This window comes from Physeter macrocephalus, chromosome 11 (genome assembly GCF_002837175.3).
Source record: "Physeter macrocephalus isolate SW-GA chromosome 11, ASM283717v5, whole genome shotgun sequence".
NCBI lineage: Eukaryota > Metazoa > Chordata > Mammalia > Artiodactyla > Physeteridae > Physeter > Physeter macrocephalus.
Window position 1 is genome coordinate 61,108,098 of NC_041224.1, and position 19,812 is coordinate 61,127,909.

The window sequence follows — 19,812 nt, forward strand, 5'->3', positions numbered from 1 at the left end:
AGAAGGGTCCAGTTCAGAGGGGGGCCTACCTCATTCACTCATATCTGTGATCCCCAGGGCCCTGGTGTAACCACCCTGCTGTTAGCAGGGCACACATTATCGCCCCCATTTAAGGGAGGGGGAGACCGAGGCTCACAGAGGTGAGGAACATTGCCCAGGCCCCAGAGCAGCATGGGATGAGAACTCGGGGTCCTGACAACCAGGTCAGGATTTTCTCTAATAATCTATTGTTTACAGCAAGCAGTATTCTGAGATCTTAAGTTTAGGACAGGCAGAAAAACATTACTTCATTATTTTTTTTAGAAACTCTTTGAAGTGGCCTACACAGAATAATAAATTTTCAAACGGCAAACGTTTTCACTTTTAAAACCACCATCAGGTCACGGCTAGCAAGTATCATGGCTGTAACTGAATCCCGGCTGCCTGACTTTCAGGCTCCGTGTTCTTTAACGAGATGCCCGCCTTTAGGGCCCAGAATGTCTCTCTGGGGGAGCCCTGAACCCAGAGAACAGCGGATCCAAGCCGGGGAGAGGTCATCTATCCCCCCCTGCCTCTGCACAGGGGGCACCTAGCTCTGGTGCCTGGGGAGCGCCCCAGTCCTTCCTGCAAGAGGCAGTGCTCACTGACCTTGTGGAGCTTCATGTCAGCATCCTGCACACCCTCCCTCCCGGAGGGCTGGCAGTTGGGGCAGATGTGCGTTCTCTTCTGGTGCCTGAGGGGAGAAGAGAGGAGGGGCTTTTGAGTTTGGGGTGAGTATGAGATTTCTCGGGACCCCAGAGAACAGTGCAGGGCCCAACCCATGGGGAGGGGGAGGGGTGAGACCCAATAAAGAGCAGGAGAGGAAAGAGAGAAAAGGTGAGAGGGAGCCAGGTGAAAGGAGGGAGAAGGCAGGGCGGGGAGGGGAGGTGGTCTCTCAGGACTCTGCCCTGGGACGCAGGCAGGGCCACAGCCTGTCCACCCACCTGTACAAGATGCTCTGCAGGATGGAAGCAAAGGGGGTGATGCCGACACCTGCCCCGATGAGCACAGCATGCTCGGAGGCGAAGATCCTGCGGTTGGGGGTCCCGTAAGGGCCATCAATGTAGCACTGCATGCAGGAGGGGTTAGAGGAAAGAGAGGGTGGGTGGGTGAGGGAGAAGCGGACCCCGACGCTTCAGGACCTCCCTTTATATGCAGGCAGTCATCTCCTGGGCTGGAACCCAGGAGTAAGTGACTCCCACTCAGAGCACATTCTACACTCTGTGCTCTGAGCCCGAGTCTGGGAGAGCCCTAGAATGTTCGCATGCAGAGCTGGTGAGAGCAGGGCGCAGCCAGCACGCCCCCTGTGCCCTGCGAGGGCAGGGGTTTGGTTCCGTTATCTGGAGACCTGGGAGTCAGACCGTGGGGACTGCGGAACCCTGGTACCAAGAGCCACCGCAAGCCCTCTCCGTGGGCAGAGGCTTCGATTCCTCTGCTTGGGGCCACCCCCTTGAGCCTCTCACCTTGATGTTACAGAACTGGTGGTTCTCAGAGGACACCTCGGAGACCTGCAGGGAGTAGAGCAGAGAAGGTGGGTCTCTGGGAGTGGGCGGGCCAGGCATTTCTCAGAGGCTTCCTCGCCCTTGCCAGTCTGAGCAACCTTACAAAAAGGGAATTGCCTTTTCTGCCCCAACCATTCCAGGGAGCATGGGGCACTTTTGAGGGAGAACATCAGTGGTGTGCTGGTACATGGACTCCTCAGAAAAAGAAAGCACCACCACCAGCAACGACAAACTCCTGATTGTTAGTGTCTAGATTTCCGGTGTAAACGCTGCCATCATGGCTCCCACCAATGACTGTGCTTGATAACTGGCTCTCAAAATTCCTGAGAAATGTAACAGTCGCTCTGGAGGTCCAACACAAGTCAGCTTCAGGGTGTGATGGGATAAGACTCACCCCAGCCGCCTCTTGGGCTCAGCCACTCCCGATAGCTTCCATGTCTCTAGACACAGCCCCGGCCTTGAACGTTCTTTCCTTGTGCCTAGAGCACGCTCTCCTCTTGCCCAGCTGGCAAATTCCTGTGCATCCTTCATTGTGCAGCTCACTTGGAGTGGCAGCTCCTCCTGGAAGCTTTGACCAGCTGTTCCAGGCAGAAAAGCCACGCATGGGCCTGGCTCAGAGTTCGCCCATGCCCTTGGGACCCTGCTCTGGGCTTGCTGACAGGGAGCTGCCTGAGGGCAGGGAGCAGGCCTCCTCTGCTCTGCCTAACTCTTCCAGCCCGAGGACAGGCAGACCAGATTCCCTGAGGTCAAAGTGCTTCCTTCCTGAAGATGAAGGAAACAGACCCCCCCCACCAACCCCCGAAAGGGCTGCAGGGGCCTGTGATAGTTTCTCTCTGGTGAGGAGTGACCTTCACAATCATCCCGGCAAATCCCTTATTTCACAGAGAGAAGCCAAACCCGAGAGTGTGGAAATGACTGGCCCAAGTTCCCATAGAGCTCAGGGTGGAGCCTGGGCCTCCAGCTGCCCGTCCTGCACTCACCACGTCACACCACGTTGCTTCTTTGGGGGCAACAGAATTCTGTGTCCTCCACAGTGCTGCATGTGAACTACTTGTGAGGATTATTTTCGGAAGTACACCGTGAGAGGGATATTTCTCTTACAATTTTTTTTTTTTTTTTTTTTTTTTTTTGCGGTACGCGGGCCTCTTACTGCTGTGGCCTCTCCCGTTGCGGAGCACAGGCTCCGGACGCGCAGGCTCAGCGGCCATGGCTCACGGGCCCAGCCGCTCCGTGGCACGTGGGATCTTCCCGGACCGGGGCACGAACCCATGTCCCCTGCATCGGCAGGCGGATTCTCAACCACTGCGCCACCAGGGAAGCCCTCTCTTACAATTTTTAAAAATCCTTCTCATTGCAAGGAGAAAGCCTTACATCATGGTTATTTTATCTTTAACATCTCTCTAACACTTACTAATCCCTCCTCCTTTTTTTCTTTTAACAAGCTAAGAAAGAAAGAGATGGAGAGCATGACAGAGAGAGAGAGAGAGAGAGGGAGAGAGAGAGGGAGAAGGAACAAGCAGTGGATGCAGCTCAGGCTCAGAGCCTCACTTAGCAGGCAGCAACATCTGGCAAGAATTTAATTACATTGCTTTTGCTTTCAGAGTTATCTTCTGTTTATGGCACATGACAACTGGTTCTTCATTAAACATGGCAATCTAAAGAGTCCTTTTAAAATACAATTAAGTTGAAAGTAATGTTGGGATGTAAGGAGAAAGATTCAGTAGGAAATATTACCTGTGGGAAGTAAATATGGCAAAAGTTATGAAGGTGCCATGCAGGTGACTGGCTACACATGGTGTGTGGTCCCTCCTAAATGTGGCCTGCCCTTGAGGCCTTCTCTTCCAAGTTCCAAGGACCCACCCACCGTTCCTGGGAAGAAAAATCATTGGCTCTCCAGGCTCCAGCCCCAGCTTCCTCAGCCTTACCTGGCCCAGGTCCTCGGCTGCAGCTTCCCAATGTGCCTGAACCCCGTCCTTTGTCCCCACGTACACCAGGCCTTCATCCCCCTGCTGTGGAGTTCCCTTGGGCCTGTAGGACATCAGCTCCACAGAGACATCCTTGTTGGAGGCCATTGCGCCCTGTGCCGAGGCTCCAAAGTGGATGGGCTGGGGCTGCAAACACTGTTTGGTGTCAGAAAAAACAGTGCTTTATGATTTAAACCACAAGAGCAGTACGTGTTAGTTTTTTTTTTAAGATTCAGATACTACAGAACTTTAAAGAATAATGTAAAAAACTACCCTGAATTGGAAGACACAACTTCTCTAAACATTTTCTCTGTCTTTCCAGATCTTTTTCACACACACACACACACACACACACACACACTTTCACATAAATGGAACGTACTGCTTTGTAACTTGCCTTTTCCACTTACTACATCTTGACCAGCTTTACGTGCTAATGCATATACGTTCACATAGTCTTTTTTAGGCAACTTACTATTCTATTAGAAGGGGGATCAGTAATTTATTTAACTGCTTCCCTATTGTTGGACATTTTGGTTATCCTCATTTTCTCATTCTTGTTAACAACCACGGTATATTATATAAATTAGCTCTTTCCCTTTACCTTAACTTATTTTTTTATAGCATTTATTACCACATGACACATTTTATATCTATTTGTGCATTTACTGTCTATCTCCCCCTCCAGAAGGGAAGCAGTGCCAATGGCTATTTTGCTTATTGACATATCTCCAGCATCTAAAACAGTACCTGGAAAACAGTAGATCCTGTGCTCAATAGATATTTGTAAATGAATGAATGACAAGGTGGTTAATGTACTTCTTGTGTACATGTCCAATTAACTTTTTAGGCTAAATCCCTAAAAATGGCATTGCTGGGCCATTCGATATAGATATTAAAATGCTGACACATATAGCCAGACTGCCCACCAGAAAGATTGTGCCAATTTATTCTTTGGCAGCGGTACTTAAGACCCCAAGGAAACACTGCTTTTAGTGTATCTACCCACCAATCTCAGTGTGCCAAGACTAGCCCAGTTTTGAAAATCAGCTTTCTCCTTTGGGAGGTTTCCCCTGATTAACAGGAGAGAACACTCTGCTTGTTTCTACCTACCTCTCCATTTCCCAGAGCTTTGCTCTTGGCACTGTTCTAGAAGGTCCCTCTGGTCTGACCAGGCAGGATTCCACATGGTTTTCTCCCCTGGACTTTAAATTCCACAGGGGCAAGGCAGGGCTGGGCCAGGCCTGGGGACTTTCTTCCTTTGACCTTCAACAGGGTTTCCACATATTAACCTGTCTCCCGGCTTAGTGGTACAGCCTACTAAGTGTTCAGGCACCCTCAGCCTCCTACATCTATCCCTGCTTCCTCAGGTGCTGCTCTGATCTCTCTGTATTCCTCCCAAACCTCTCAGAACTTGTATTTACTCCAGGCACTGGCAGACTGTCAATTTTGTGCAGTTCATCAGGGCTCAAAAGATAACAGTGCTGATGGTGATGGTGACGGTGATGATGATGATGATAATGATGGTGGTGGTGATGATGGTGATGGTGGTAATGAATGATCCCTCTGGACCATGTTGCTCAGTTCACTCAATACTTGACATGCATTCATTCCATTGGTCCTTAAAAGAATCATGTGTAAAAGGAAAGCCAATGGTGGGAAGCACGTCCAGCTTGTAGATGAACAACTTGAGGCTCAGCAAGGCTAAAAGATGTGCCCAAGGCCATACAGTTAGAAAGCGTTAGAGCAGAGAGGTGGGGGTGGGTTTTTCTCAGCTCAATTTCCCCCTCTTTGCATTGTCCCCTTCTTTCTAATGGAGCACACTGGAACGGGGAGGATCTGGAGTGGTCAGGCTTCGAGGAGGCTCTTGGACCACACAGTCTGTAGTTGCCTTGCCCTGTGTGCCACCATCCAGCCGGTGTACACGACAGCTGCTCAGTGGTTGCCAACTAAGAAGGCAACTTTTCCCCATGGGTTTGTCACCATGGTGGAGACTTACTTCCCTGCAGTCACTTACCTGCAGCTTCCTCTGACTCCTTCTCATCTTCAAACTCCTTGAGAGCCTCTCGGAACCACAGCCCTCTGGGTCTGATTTCTTGAAGGACTCATACAGCCTGTTTGTCCACTGGCCCTGGGACCAGGTGTGTAGCCAGATGGTGTCTGAGCAAGAGACAGGGAGGGAGGAAAGGGTTCAGCACTGTTCTCCAGCAGGGACAGACACGTCTCACTTGGAGGGATTGGGACTGGGCGTCCGCCCCTTAAGTCCTCCTTTGAATGTCCTTCCTCAGGCCCAAACTAGCAGCCACAGTCATGGGACTTGGAGAGTCGAGCTCTCTGTGCAGACCTGGCAATCTTGCTCGGTGAGGTCAACCTAAGGGTTCAGTCTCCTTTGCCAAGACAGGGGTCAGAGTGGCCCTGAGCACACTGGGAGCTCCCTAGGGGTGGGGGCCAGGCCTCCTCCATCAAGCCAGTGTCTCACCAAGGTGGGGACCCTCTCTCTCCCACATTCAACCGGGTGCCTGTCAACGGCTCTGCACACAGTAGGTGCTCAGTCAATGGTGGGAGCAACAGCTTGCACTGCCCCCAGTGTCTGGGACGCAGGGGGTGCTTACTAAGGTTCCCTGTTGAGTGGATGACCGATGGAAAACCCTGGGGGGGTTACCCCTCTATTGAAGGGTACCAGAAAGAACCCACATGAGAGTAAGGAGGCCCCTAAGACATCTCATCCTTTTTCTTTTATTTTAAACCACGGACTCTTTCGGCAGTCGTATGAAGGAAATGGATAGACTCCTTCTCAGAATAAGGTTTTTAAATACATTGAATAACATATGTAGGAATTACAAATGAAACCAATTATAATGAGACAGTTATCAAAATATATTTTTTAAAATTTTGATTTAAGAATACATGTGTGTTTTTGTTAATACATGAAATAACGAGATGCAGCAGGAGCCACGTGGTCACTGGAAACGTGAATTAGCAATAAGCATGAATGATGTCCCAAAGTATGGACAGCAGCCGTAATGTGGTATGAAAAAGAATACATGGTTTTCATTTCGAAAAAGGCACACGGATTGGTAATGCTACTATGGTTTGTTACCTGCATTCATACCTGAAGAAAATGCTACATTTTAATTAGCTGTTATTGAAAACAAAGATGTCACATTTTTTTGTCCACCTAAGTTCCTGAATGAACTGGTTGGACCCTGTGTTTACAGAGAGGTGAGGCATCCTCTCACAGCTTTGTGAGGAGGGGACTGAAAAGTCACATGCTTGGATCCCTACTCCCATGCGCCTTCCTGGCGCTTCCTCACCCTTCAGGGTGCAGAGAGGCAGGAGGGCTGGGCTATGCCCTGTCGCACAGATGCACCCTGAACTGCCTCACACAGTGACTCATATGGAGAAGGCCTCTTAAATGTCAGCTGAATTCAATCAGCTGCACCTGCCAGCCTGAGTCCCACTCCTGATTCTGTAAGCCAGCTCTGCAAACAAAGTTGGAGGATTTACCAGCCCCCGTATAGACTCACTCAGCTCACTGCAGGGGACTCGGGCCCAAGACATGGGCAGATTCCAAGCTGAGACCCTGAAGAAACCCCTTCAAGAATTGGTCAAATAAATAACACATCCATAAAATAAACATGGTCATTATAATCATATTAGTATTGATACATTGGAATAGTATGCAGCCATTAAAAGGAAAAGTTATTCTTTTAAAAGAACTGACATGCAAAGATTTTCATGACATACTATTCATGGAGAAAAAGTGGGCTTCAAAACAGTGAGAACAGTGATCCCTTGCATGCAGAATTATCTCTGCTTCTGATTATCCATGGAGATGTATCAAGATCTGGAAGGCAATGGTTTTATTTTGTTTTCTTTTTTAAATTTTATTGGAGTATAGCTGCTTTGCAATGTTGTGTTAGTTTCTACTGTACAGCAAAGTGAATCAGCTGTATGTATACATATATCCCCTCTTTTTTGGATTTCCTTCCCATTTAGGTCACCAGAGAGCATTGAGTAGAGTTCCCCGTGCTATACAGTAGGTTCTCATTATGGAATCTATTTTATACATAGTATCAAGAGTGTATATATGTCAATCCCAATCTCCCAATTCATCCCCTCACCCCTTTCCCCCTTGGGACAATGGATTTCTTTGGGTGGAATTACTTGAGGGATTTTAATTTTCTTCGGGACATGTTTCTATACTGTCTGAATTTTCCAGAAGCATATCTGTTCTTTACAAAACAGCAAAGGAAAGAAGAATAGGAAGAAGATAACCCACCCTCTCTAACACACACCCTCACCCCATTGTACATCCAGGCCACCACTCACATGATTCCAGGGCAGGTGTTGTGCAGCTTAGGGTGGGGAACCCTGGACTTGGGTCTGCGCCCTGAACTGAGGGAGCTAGGCCAGGGGGTGGGAGGCATCCTGAGTGAAGCTACAGCTTTTAATGGGGGTGGGTCAGAGAACCCTGGCAACCAGAAGCCTTTACTCCTCATGAAGCCGAGCAAGGGTCTCGCTGTAACAGGCCACACAAGGTCTCCTCTGTCAGAAGCACCGCTTGAGGTGGGAGGGCCAATGCCCGGCCAGGAGGTCAGAGGTCCAGCTTGTGGCCCGACCAACAGCTCAGGACCAGAAGGCAGGCCCACGCATGGTTGCAAGTCAGAGGACTGCTGGGCAAAGGGAGGGTCAGCTGAGTGGTTCTATGGGTGCTGGGTATCCAGAGGGAATAGGGGTGGTCCAGGGATGGGGGAGAAGGGTGCGAGGGCTTCTGCTGCCTTGGCGCCCCACAGGGCTCATGCCCACATGGAGTGCAGAAGCCTGGCTTCCTGTCACAGCCCCCCTTGGAAACGACCTGGTCCCCCCTCTCCTCTGAGCTGCTGTTCCTCTGCTTAAGACCCCTGAGGGCTCCCAACCGCCTGCGCCATCCTGCGTTCCACTCTGCGTTCCACTCTGCGTTTGAAGTCTTTCACAGTCCCACCCTGGTTCTCTTCGACTTTGCCAGCCACTCTTGTCTGCCTTTGGTCCCTTCTCTGACCCTCTCTCCTGCGCCCCCTGCCCCTACTTCACCCAACCCTCAGCCCAAACTACATCAGACCCTCCTACGTTTCCACGTTTTCATGCTTCTCCCTCCGCCTCCACCCCCTCGTCCTTCCCTACCTAGGAAACTCCTACGAACCCTTCAAAGTTCAGCTGAAATGCCACCCTGCCCACTTCCCCCACCAGGCCAGGCCCTCCCCTGTGACCCTCATGGCAGCCGGTACAGCCCCAAACACCCCATTCGGTCAGCATCTGCACGTCGCTTTGGGAGGTCGACTTTGTGTGTCTGGTCTTGTTCACCTCTGTGTTCCCGGTTCCCAGCCTTGCTTGGCACACGGCAAGGACTCAGTAATACCTGCTGAGTGACCGGTGGGGCTGGCGCAGGCCTACCTTTCTGCTCGGGAGCGCTGCTGATAGTGAAGTGGTGCCACTCGTGGCGCGAGATGGTGTGGATGTTCAGATACAAGTAGTCGCCAGGCGTGTAGTGGAAAAGAGGGGGTTTCTTGATGAGGAGATGAGTGACCTGGGGAGAGAAGAAAGAGACCAGGGTCATCTGTGCAGGCCCAGAGCTGCCAGGGGCCCCAAGGCCAGAGGATGGAGGCTGGGCTGTCTTTCTCCACCATAAGCCAGGCTGGCCCCAGACATGAGACTCTTCTGTGCCTGTGAGTGGGGTCTCACCCCTGCAACACATCTGCCAACCAGGGGGTTGGCAGTGATCAGAGAAGGGAAGTCAGGCTGTGTCTGAAGTGGGGCTCATGGTGTGATCCCACTTCTTGTGGTGTAAATACTGCTTCTCAGCGGCCCTTCTTCTCTGTGAAGCCCCTGACTGCTCCAGCCCCTTTCTTGGAACTTCTGTGGCACTTGGGTGGTATTCCAACCATGAACAGGCATCTCCCCAGGATACAACAGCCTCCTGGATAGTAGCTTCAGTTTATTGAGCACGTACTGGGTGCCAGAGCTGTGTGGAGCTCTTCTAGTGCTATCTCTAATCCTAACAGCGACTCTCTGAGATGAATGTCATTCTTTCTCCACTTTACGCAGGAGAGGCTGAGGCTCAGAGAGGTTAAATGACTTGCTCAAGGCCACCAGTTAAGAAACCACGGGATTTGAATCCAACCACTCTGTCTGATGCCAGGGTCTAGACAGAAACCTTGGCCTCTTAGTCAGCTTCCGTGTCCTCACTCTCAAGCTGTCCAGAGTCAAACCCACCCAGAACTGCCTTCCCTTTCTCCAAAAATGGCCCCAGTTACTCAGGCACCTGCAAGACAGCCTAGACGCCTTCCCCACCTCAACCGCAAATGCAGCCAGTTACCTCTTGAGTCTTTCTGTGACATGCCCCCTCCCCACCCAGTTCAAGGTCAAGGCTCTCATGAGCTCTCATCTACATGTGTGGGACAGCCTCCCCAGTGGTCCCCTCCAAGCCATCTTCTACAGAGCGACTAAAGAAATGCAGCTGGAGTATAAAGCAGCTCAGTACCACCGCCTACCCGTCCCCCACCCTGCTCAAGAGTTCCCCGTGGCCTGCAGAGTGAGGCCACTCACCCTTAGGCCCTGCCCACCCCTCCAGCTTCTCCCTGGCACCTTGGCTCCAGCTGTGCCAAATTACCTGTAGTCCCCCAAGCACAGTATGCCCTTTCAAAACTCTGTGCCTTTGCCCATGCTGTTCCTTATCCAAGCAAACCCTTCCTTATCTTGACTATCCAACAAACTCCTATTCATTTTTCAAAACCCTGAAAAGGCAGCTCCCCTCTCATTCTGAAGCTTCTCTGATCTCTCAAAGACAAAGAGTTTTAACACCTCCTGGGATTCTTCTTCTCTTACCAACACAGTCCTGCACTGTAACAGAAGGGCTGACTCTCCTATTAGCCTGTGTGCCCGTGGAGAGTGGGACAGTGCCTGAGCCTTCTCTGCATCTGTCACCTAGCGCAGGGCCTGCCACCTTGTAGACACTAATATATACTTACTGAAGGTATTCTGGGCACACTGGCCTTTAGCGGTATCCTGCCTATCCGTCATTCCCCTTCCAGAAGTGTCACTCCTGGAGGACTGGATCGAGTCTTGCACTTTGCTTATCTTCTCCACTGTGATGGGGCGCCCCATTTCCTTGGGGGCGGGGGTCTAACAGAGTACTAGCTGCTGCACCCCACCACCTGTGACTCCCCTTGGCTCGTCAGGCCCCCTTTGCACCTTGGAAGGGAGGAGATTGACTTCCACGATGTACAGGGCCTCCATGCGGGATGCGGCCAGGCCGACAGCCTTCTCCAGGAAGAACAAAGCGCCAGGGACCATCAGCCACTTCCAGAAGTTGAGCCCGTGCAGACATGGGAGGTAGGACAGGTGGGTCCAATAGAACACCTGTGGGGGTGGGGAGTAAGTTGCCAGAGTCAAGGCCTGGGGGTGGAACAGAGCCAAGAATCACAGCCATCCTTAAAGCCAGGACTGTGCCCAGAGCCTTGGCCACACACACCCTCTCCTGGGAACAGGCTTGGGTAGGAGGTTGGGGGTGGGAAGCTTCATTGCCTCTGTGTTCTGGGGGCTTGATCCAGAAAGTCTGTAAGGGAAGATTCTTGGTGCTAGTGGCAAACATCTGGAACATCTGCCTGGGGGTGTTCTGGGCTCATGAGCATCAGTGTCTCAGTCCACTGACCCTTTCTCAGGGGGAAGGAAGGAAAGACAGCAATGGTGTACTGGGAGTGGAGGAGAAAGAGCAAAGCCCTGAGTTTTAATACTTGCTCTGCTACTAGCTGTGGGACCTTGGCCTGGTAAGTTACTTTTCTGAGAGTCAGATTCCTCATGGGTCAAATGAGGATGCTGATTCTGACTTCAAAGGATCATTGCTGGCCCCAAGTAGGTGCCATGTATATATATATATATTTATATATGTCTATTTCTGATGTGACCAAATCAGTCCAAGGGACAGTTCCAGTCTCCCAACCAAATCCTCTGTGACCTCTTGTATCTCGAGGAGGCTATAGAGAGGAAAGCAAAGCTAGACCTAATACTTTTGGACTGACCATGTGCCAGATGTGTGTAGTTATTGGCTTCACATGTATTATCTTATTTAATTCCTAAAATATTAATAACTTCAAAGGTAGAGAATTATAGATCCGTTTTACAGATGAGGACAATGAGTGACCTGTAAGTAGTGGGGTGGGGATTAGAATCCCCAAAGCCTGTGTTCCTTCCCCTCCCTGTGCCCAGTTTAATCCAATTAGAGCAAGGGGATAAGCCAGCGAAAAAGCCAGAAGAATCTTCTAGAGCAAAATATTTTCACTCAGCAGACATAAACTACAGCCCAATGGCAGAACTCCAAATCACATGTCCATAGTATGCAGACCGCCTGGAGCTTCCTGGGCTCTGGAGTAATTTAGAGGGAACACAGCATGAAATGAAGTTGGGAGCCCAGGATGGGACAGGCAAAGGGGCAAGGGCTCGGGCACCTCAAAGTGGCCGCTCCTGCGGACCCAGGGGCCGGAGCAGGCGGACATGCCAGGCAGCAGTAGGAACAGGGCCACACGGGTCAGGGAGGCCGAGCCGTGGGCCGGGCCAATGCCAGGCCTCGTGGTGAGCAGCAGTTCCCCAAACTGGAGGGGGCTGGCCTTGGACTGAGCCCGCAGTGCTGCAGACGAGCACGAGACAAGCTCTGCCCGTTGCACTTTCCCTTTGGGGTTCCCACCCCTCCCCCTTCTCTGCCCAGTGGGCCGGCGGGACACACAGGGGCAGGATAACTGAGGGGTCTGTGGAAAGCCCGGGTCCCCAGCCCCTGCCCCAGGCTACTCACCGAAGCTCACCACGTGGGCCACGGTGTGGATGAGGGAGAGCCCGACCACCACGTAGCCCATAAGCTGGTGGAACTGGAGGTTGTGGTGCGGCGGCAGGACCTGAGCCAGCCACGTGGCCCGCAGCCATGTGAGGCAGCGCCTAAGCATCAGCACCTGGCCGGGCAAAGCGGCAGAGAGCCCCACCTGGCTCGCTCTCCGCCCTGTCCTCTGCTCCCCAGCAGCTGTTTCCCTACCCTGAGCCTGTTGTGCTTCCTAAACGGGGCCCTGTCACCACCTCCCCTGCCCCCAAGCCTCCGCTGCTCCCCTAGGTCCAAAGCTGGGGGTCTGCAAAGTAGGATCTCCAGAACTGGCGAAGAAAAAATGTTACAGAATGTCTGCTGGTATCACTTTTATCTCAACACGTGGGAAGCACATAGGCTTTTACTAATATTTAGTATCTGTGGAGACATGGTGCCCTCATTTAGTCATATGTCAGACTGGCACCATGTCACATGTGGTTCTCGAGATGTCCTGGGGGCAGATGGGGCTTTTCAAGGGGTTTATGATGAAGGTCCCCTCACTTGCTCATTTACTTCAATGTATTTATGCATGCCCTGATACGTGGATTTGCAGATTACATTAACTGCTTTTAACTTAAGTAAGCTAACCATCCCTCAGCAGGAACAAGTAACTTAAAAAGATTCCCTACAGAGAAAATGCAGATTGAAAATAGTGTTAATAAGGCAAGAGCAAGTGACCACAAAAATGAGTCACATGTCACCCACCCCTGGTGTGAATTCTTTGTAGCCAGTTATGAGGTTATAAATAAAACCCACTCTAATAAGAAGCTGATAGTGTCAGGAGGAGTATTTGGACTAGAGATGTATATCCCTGATCAGTAAGAATGAACCTTGGGACTTCCTTGGCGGCCCAGCGGTTAAGACTTCACCTTCCAATGCAAGGGGTGTAGGTTCGATCCCTGGTCGGGGAGCTAAGAACCCACATGCCTCGCGGCCAAAAAACCAAAACATAAAACAGAAGCAATCTTGTAAAAAATTCAGTAAAGACTTTAAAAAATGGTCCACATCAAGAAAATCTTTAAAAAAGAAAGAAAAGGATGAAGCTTGCCTTATAGTTATATTGTGCCATAAACCTATTGGCTAATGATAATAGGGCATGCATATAATTATAAGTAAGTGAGCATATACTGGGTAATTGGGAGGGGTTTTTGTTTTCTGTTTATTTTTGTTGTGTTTTATTTCGTTCCAGTTGCCAAAGTGTGTCATCAAATACACTTGGAGACCTCAGTCTCTGGTCCCCAGAATCACATTCTGGCATTCAAGGCCTCTGGAAGTATTCTTTTTCTGGTTGGAGCTCTGCACGGGAGCCAGCCCACCTCCTCTGGGTCCACCATAGTGTTATTGTGAGGATCAGATGGAAAGTGCTTAGCACTGTGACTTGTACATAGTAGCACACAAAAATGCCAGCTATGTTATTTACCTGCTGTGTGACTATGGACAGCTCACTGTCCCCTCTGAGCCTTAGTCCCCACCACTGAGTGTTGGCCCAGTTGAGTTCTAAGGTGCCATCCTACCCTGACACTGCAGGTGTCCACATGTGGGTCATTTTGTCTAAGAGGAGCCTACATCAGTCCCCCTACCCGTTTCCCTGCGTTGTGCCCGCAGAACCCTACCGCGATGAAGCTGCAGTCAAAGTTGAGGCATTGGCCGCAGCCCTTGGCCACCATGACACTGGCGCCGAGGGCCCTGTGCGCACTAGCTGCCAGGGCAAAGAGCAGCGCATGGAGGCCCACATAGGCGGGCAGGCAGGGCAGGTGGCTGTGGTGGTTGTGCCATTAGGCAGAGGTCAGCTGGCGAGTACGGTGTCGGGGCGGCCCGGCAGCGGAAGGAGTCATCCAGTGGGCAGCACTGTGAGAGAGGGCTCCACTCAGAAGGCCGCGGTGTGGAGGGGACCACCAGAGTCTGAACCTAGAGACCCCATTCCCTCTGCAGCCCACTAACTCTCAGGGAGCCTCGTGGCAAACAGGCCGGCTTTCTTTTACACCAGGAAACAGAGAGGTCAAGTGACTTGCTTACAGTCACACAGCTAGGTGGAACTGGGATGAATCTCTGGTCTTTCGGATGCCACACGCACGACTTTTTTTTTAACTACCTTTCCTTACTTCCCAACTGGGGGCGGGGCGGGGGAGGTAATCGAAAAGGATGGAAGAATCTGAGACATTTTGTGATAACCCATGAGAAAGTTAATACACAAAAAGAATGAACTACAAAACTGGCACTATTCAGAGCTTGGAGTCAGACAAACTTGGGTCTGTTGTTACACGCTTTTTATATTATTTTCTCCACAGTGCTTATCAAATTTGTACGTATCTAGTTTATGTACTTGTTTATTGGTATCAGTTACCTGTCCTTCAGTCTGGAACGTAGCCCCAGCAGAGCTCTGCCATTACTGAGAACAAGGCTTGGTACATAGTAGCTGCTCAACCAAGTTGAATAAATAACTGTCTTTGCTAACTATCTGTGTGATCCTAGGCGTGTTACCTCAGGTGAAGTAACTTTAATGTCCTTTTGTAACTTCATTCCTTTTGTAACTTTAATTTCCTTTTCCATGCTATGCACTGGTATAATTGTAAAAATGCCCAGCACTTAATATTGTGAGTTGATTCTAAAGAAACACTGTAGAAAATGGACACATGACTACAGCTGCCCTGCACTACAGACCTTTGTCCCCAAGAGAAAGCAAGCAAAGAGGGGAGGGGATGGGCGGGGCTTATCTGGGGCGGGGCCGACCTGGGCGGGGAGGGGCGGGGCCGGGCTGAGGGATCCGCCGTGTGTTCAGGCCACACTTCGCACCTGGTGTCTAATCCCGGCACTGGCAGTGCCCCTGCACGAGACAGGACGGTACCTGATGGTCAGGTTCTCCATGACCCCGGGGAAGCGCTGCAGCTCATCTCGAAGATCATCGAAGGTGATGGCGCCGCTTCAGTCCTTGTCCGCCAACTTGAAGAGCGCCAGCGTCAGCTGGTCCAGCTTCTCCTCGGCCAGCGAGATGGCGCTCTCACGCAGGCACGATAGCAGCACGATGCGCATCTCGTCCACGTTGATGGAGCCGCTCCCTGGCCCAAGTGAGGATGAAGCCGAGTGTGGGCCTGCCCCCAGTCCTGGCTCTGTACTTGCAGACTCGCCCTGCCTTGCACAACCATTGCATCAGTGGTTCGTTCATCTTCATCTTTCTGCCAACCAACTCTCTTTAGGAGCATAGACCAGGCAATCGAAGGACATATGGCACCTTCCGCTCACAAACCTTCCATGGCTCCCTACTGCCGAGCTCAACAGAGGTGAACATCTCCCCAAGCATGGAGAATCTTTGGACTCAGTGCATGCCTTCCTCCAGAATCTGCAGCCTGCTCTCTAAGTACCACTCAACTTCCAAGATCATCTGCCCAGAAGATACACTTGCTTACTTAATCTATAAGGAGCTACGTGCCCAGAGCTTCAATTATCCAGAGGCGAATTGTATATGAGGTGGTGGTGAAGAGGTTCCCTGTTGTTCCCCAGCCTGTAGCAAAATTTGCTCATCCATGTTGTCCTGAGAGGCTGCAGTTGGGCCCTCAAGTCCAGCCTTGTGGCCTTATGTGAACATGAGTGGCTAAGAGTGATGTGAAAAGGAAGCCAGAAGTACTGTCGACCCCCCAAAAGGTTGCGTTCTGCACCCGGGGATTCCACCCGCGGTTGGTTGAATCGGCGGATGTGGAACCCACGGATACCGAGGGCCGACTGTATGACTCCATTTTACCTAAGGGACTTGAGCATACACGGATTTTGGTATCCACTGGGGTCCTGGAACCAATCGGAGAAACTACTGTACCAACTGAGATGGGATCTGGGGCACTTTTTTCTCCTGTATATATTTTCATTCATCATGAGCGGTAGGACTCGTGATTAGTGATTTCTTGGCCTGTTTTTGGATACAGACACACCTGAGGTAGCAACATGCTTCTGCCCCTTACTGTGTGATGGTGGGCCATACGTCCTTTAGAGTATTGCCCCTTACTCTGCTCATCTGTAAAATGGGGCTAATTATTCCTCCCTTTCAGAATTGGTTCAAGGATAATAGATAATTAATTATAAAGCACTTAATGCAGTCTATGGAAGACGGTAGTTGCATATAAATGAAAAGTCTTATGGGTATTGTGATCATCACTTGGGCCAAAGTCAAAGTCTGTAATCATGTACAGAGTCTAATATGCCACTCTCCAGCCACACCTCCCGTCCTTCAGTTTTCCTAGTCAAGAGCCAGCATGAAGCATACTTTAAAGAAAACCTTAGCAAAGCTCTGCCAAGAAACTCATGCACCCTGGACCAACTTGCTTCCTATTGCACTCTTCAGGGTCCGTGTAGCCCCCAGGAGTGGTCTGAGACTTAGCCCATTTGAAATGACCTATGGGAGGCCTTTTCTTACTACTGACATTCTACTGCATGAGGACATGAACCAGGCCCTGAGATATATTATTAATCTAGGACAAGTTCAGAAGGCAATCCAGGACTATGCCCACAAGACACTGCCAGCTCCCACTAAAAATACAGAGGAAGGAGCAGTTCCTTCACAAATAAACCCTGGGGATCAAGTTCTTCTTAAAACCTGGAACGAGGGGGTCCCCCCAAGACCAACTATTGCACAGGATGGGTTGAAGCCTTCCCCACCCGATCTGAAAGGGCTATGGAAGTCCTTAAGTCCCTTTTAAAAGAAACACTTCCTCGGTTTGGACTTCCAAAGTCCCTGCAGAGTGATAACGGGCCCTCTTTTTATAGCCAAAATCACACAGGGATTCACAACAGCCTGTGGGCGCTCTGACCACATCCAGAGCGCCCATCCCTCCCTGTCCCCTTCCAACCCTCTCATCCATTCAGATTTATACTCTCCTTAGCCAATTTCAAGTCCAGGGTTCTCCTTCACAATTATTCTTGTGCACATTTTTATTCCTTATCCCTCTGTCCTTCTATTGCACTGACCCTAAAAATATCTCATCCCTAGGTGAATCCAACGACCTGTTTTCTCCTTTCCTGCACCAGGGCAGCTAAGTAAACATTGCTGAAGAAAAGCACCCAAGAGAGCAGGAAGTGTCTGATCGCAGCCATGGCAAGGCCTTCAACTTGCCCACAGTCCTCTCATGCTTCTCTAGCAAGGTCACGGTCCCCTGTCTGCCGAGACCACTTCTCATGCCTATCTAGTCCCTGCCTGGCTCTCGGAGAAAACTGGAACCCCTGGAAGCGAGTGCCCTCTAGTTCCTGCCTTGAAACTACAAACCTCCTCTCACCTGCTGTCTTCTTCCCCACCTCTGTCTGCAAGGAGGAGGTGAGTGTGCTGCTTCCTCCTGTCACAGGCCAACCTCTCCGTCTGAGGTTGTTGATAAGCCCCAGGTGTGGGCCAAGCTTGGTGGTCAGAAAGCAGTCAGTGAAGAGGGTCCCATGGAGATTGGGGTGGGGTCTGAGGAAGATGCTCAGGAAGCAGGTACAGTCAACTGCCCATGTAGTGGTGGTGGTGTGGGTCAACTTGGGAAGTGGGTTCCAAGAATGAGGTCTGGCTAGACTGTCAGGAGGGAATGGGAGGTAGAGAAACCCCATAGGCCAGAGGGCCTTGCTCAGGAGCAGATCTGCAGCTGGGTTGAGTTTTCAGGATGCAAATCCAGCCCTGTGACTCCCCTGCTCAATGCTCTTCAATGGCTCCCCATTGCTCCTTGTACTGAGACTCCAAACCATGGCCCCTGGGGCCTGCCCCATCTGGCCTCACCAACTACCCCAGTCTCATTGGGTGCCTTTTTCCCACTTCAGCCTCTCTTCCTTTGATGATTCTGGGTCTTTAGACACCCTTTAAGCCACAAAGTTGCCAAAGAATGAAGGTCATTGCAGTGTCACTTACAATGCCAAAAAACAGAGGGGGTAACAATGAAATTCTCCCTTTTGGAAATGGGGTTTGAGTAAATAGTAATAAATAACAGCTGACACCTGTAAAGATGGTACCCCGAACTAGACACTGTCCTGAGTTTACATAAGTTAACTAATTTAATCCTCCTAGCAACCTCACGAGTATGTGCTATTATGATGGTCATTATTTTTATGTGACACGTGAAGAAATTAAAGCAGGGAGAAGTTAAGTAACTTCCCCAGGGTCACATGATTAATAACTGGTGGAGCTGAGATTTGAACCTGGGTAACCTGGCCTCAGAATCAGAGACCTTAGAGTATATACTAGATGATTCTGTTTATTTGAAATTCTAGAAATGGTGTGGTCATAGAAAGTGGTGGAGTGGGAGGCATTGATAGCAAAAGGGGAGGGAACATTTTAGGCTAATAAATGTTTTCTTTCTTGATTGCAGTGGCTGTGGTTTATACAGATGTATGAATTTGTCAAAGCTCATTGAACTCAACTCTTAAAATATTGTATTAAATATTTCAATAAAGTTAATTTTACAAAAAAAAATAGAAAAGAATCAGAGATCTTAACTATTAGGCTGTGCTACATGGAACATAGGACACAGACATACAGTGGAATATGGTGCAGCCACTACAGATGAGGCTATAACAACATTGAGTTACCACTTCACACCCATTGGGATGGCTATTATCAAAAAAACAGAAAATAACAAGTGTTGGAGAAATTGGAACCCTTATGCATTGCTGGTGTGAATGTAAAATGGCATAACCACTGTGGAAAAAAACTATGGCAGTTCCTCAAAAAAAAGAATTGCCCTATGATCCAGTAATTCCACTTCTGGGTATATGCCCAAAAGAATTGAAAGCAGGGTCTTGAAGAGATATTTGTACACCTATATTTATAGCAGCATTATTCATAATAGCCGAGAGATGGAAGCAACCCAAGTGTCCACTGAAAAATGAATGGATAAACAAAATGTGTTATATACATACAATGGATAATATTCAGTCTTAAAAAAGAATGAAAGCCTGTCATATGGTACAACATGGGTGAACCTTGAGAACATTATGCTAAGTGAAATAAGCTAGTTACAAAAGGACAACTAGTATATAATTTCACTTATATAATTTACCTACAGTAGTCAAATTCTTGGAGGAGGGGGAATAGGGAGTTATGATTAGTTGGTACATTGTCAGTTTGGAAAAATGAAAAAGTTCTGGAGATGGATAGTGGTGATGGTTGCCCAACAATGTGAATTTACTTGATGCTTCTGAACTATACACTTAAAAATTGGTTAAAGTGGTAAATTTAATATTATGTATATTTTACTACCATAAAAATGATATTATAAAGCAATACAGTCTTACATGAACAATTGTTTATATTGTTTAGTGAAAAAAAGCAGTGTGTATAGTATAATCCCATTTTGTTTTTTAAAAAACATGGATGGGGCTTCCCTAGTGGCGCAGGGGTTGAGAGTCCGCCTGCCGATGCAGGGGACACGGGTTCGTGCCCCGGTCTGGGAAGATCCCACATGCCGCGGAGCGGCTGGGCCCGTGAGCCATGGCC

General features: G+C 49.8%; 1 protein-coding gene across 1 annotated transcript in view; it reads right to left on the reverse strand.

The window, feature by feature from the left end:
• Nucleotides 1–396: 396 nt before the first annotated feature.
• NOX5 (NADPH oxidase 5) overlaps nt 397–19,812 on the reverse strand; it is a 21,904-nt gene continuing 2,488 nt past the window's right edge. The window contains 11 exon segments of the mRNA XM_028495090.1: nt 397–495; nt 628–712; nt 963–1,087; nt 1,482–1,526; nt 5,502–5,644; nt 8,918–9,050; nt 10,715–10,882; nt 11,968–12,146; nt 12,309–12,462; nt 13,982–14,216; nt 15,214–15,424. Of these exon segments, the coding sequence (XP_028350891.1) occupies nt 397–495; nt 628–712; nt 963–1,087; nt 1,482–1,526; nt 5,502–5,644; nt 8,918–9,050; nt 10,715–10,882; nt 11,968–12,146; nt 12,309–12,462; nt 13,982–14,216; nt 15,214–15,424 (1,577 nt within the window).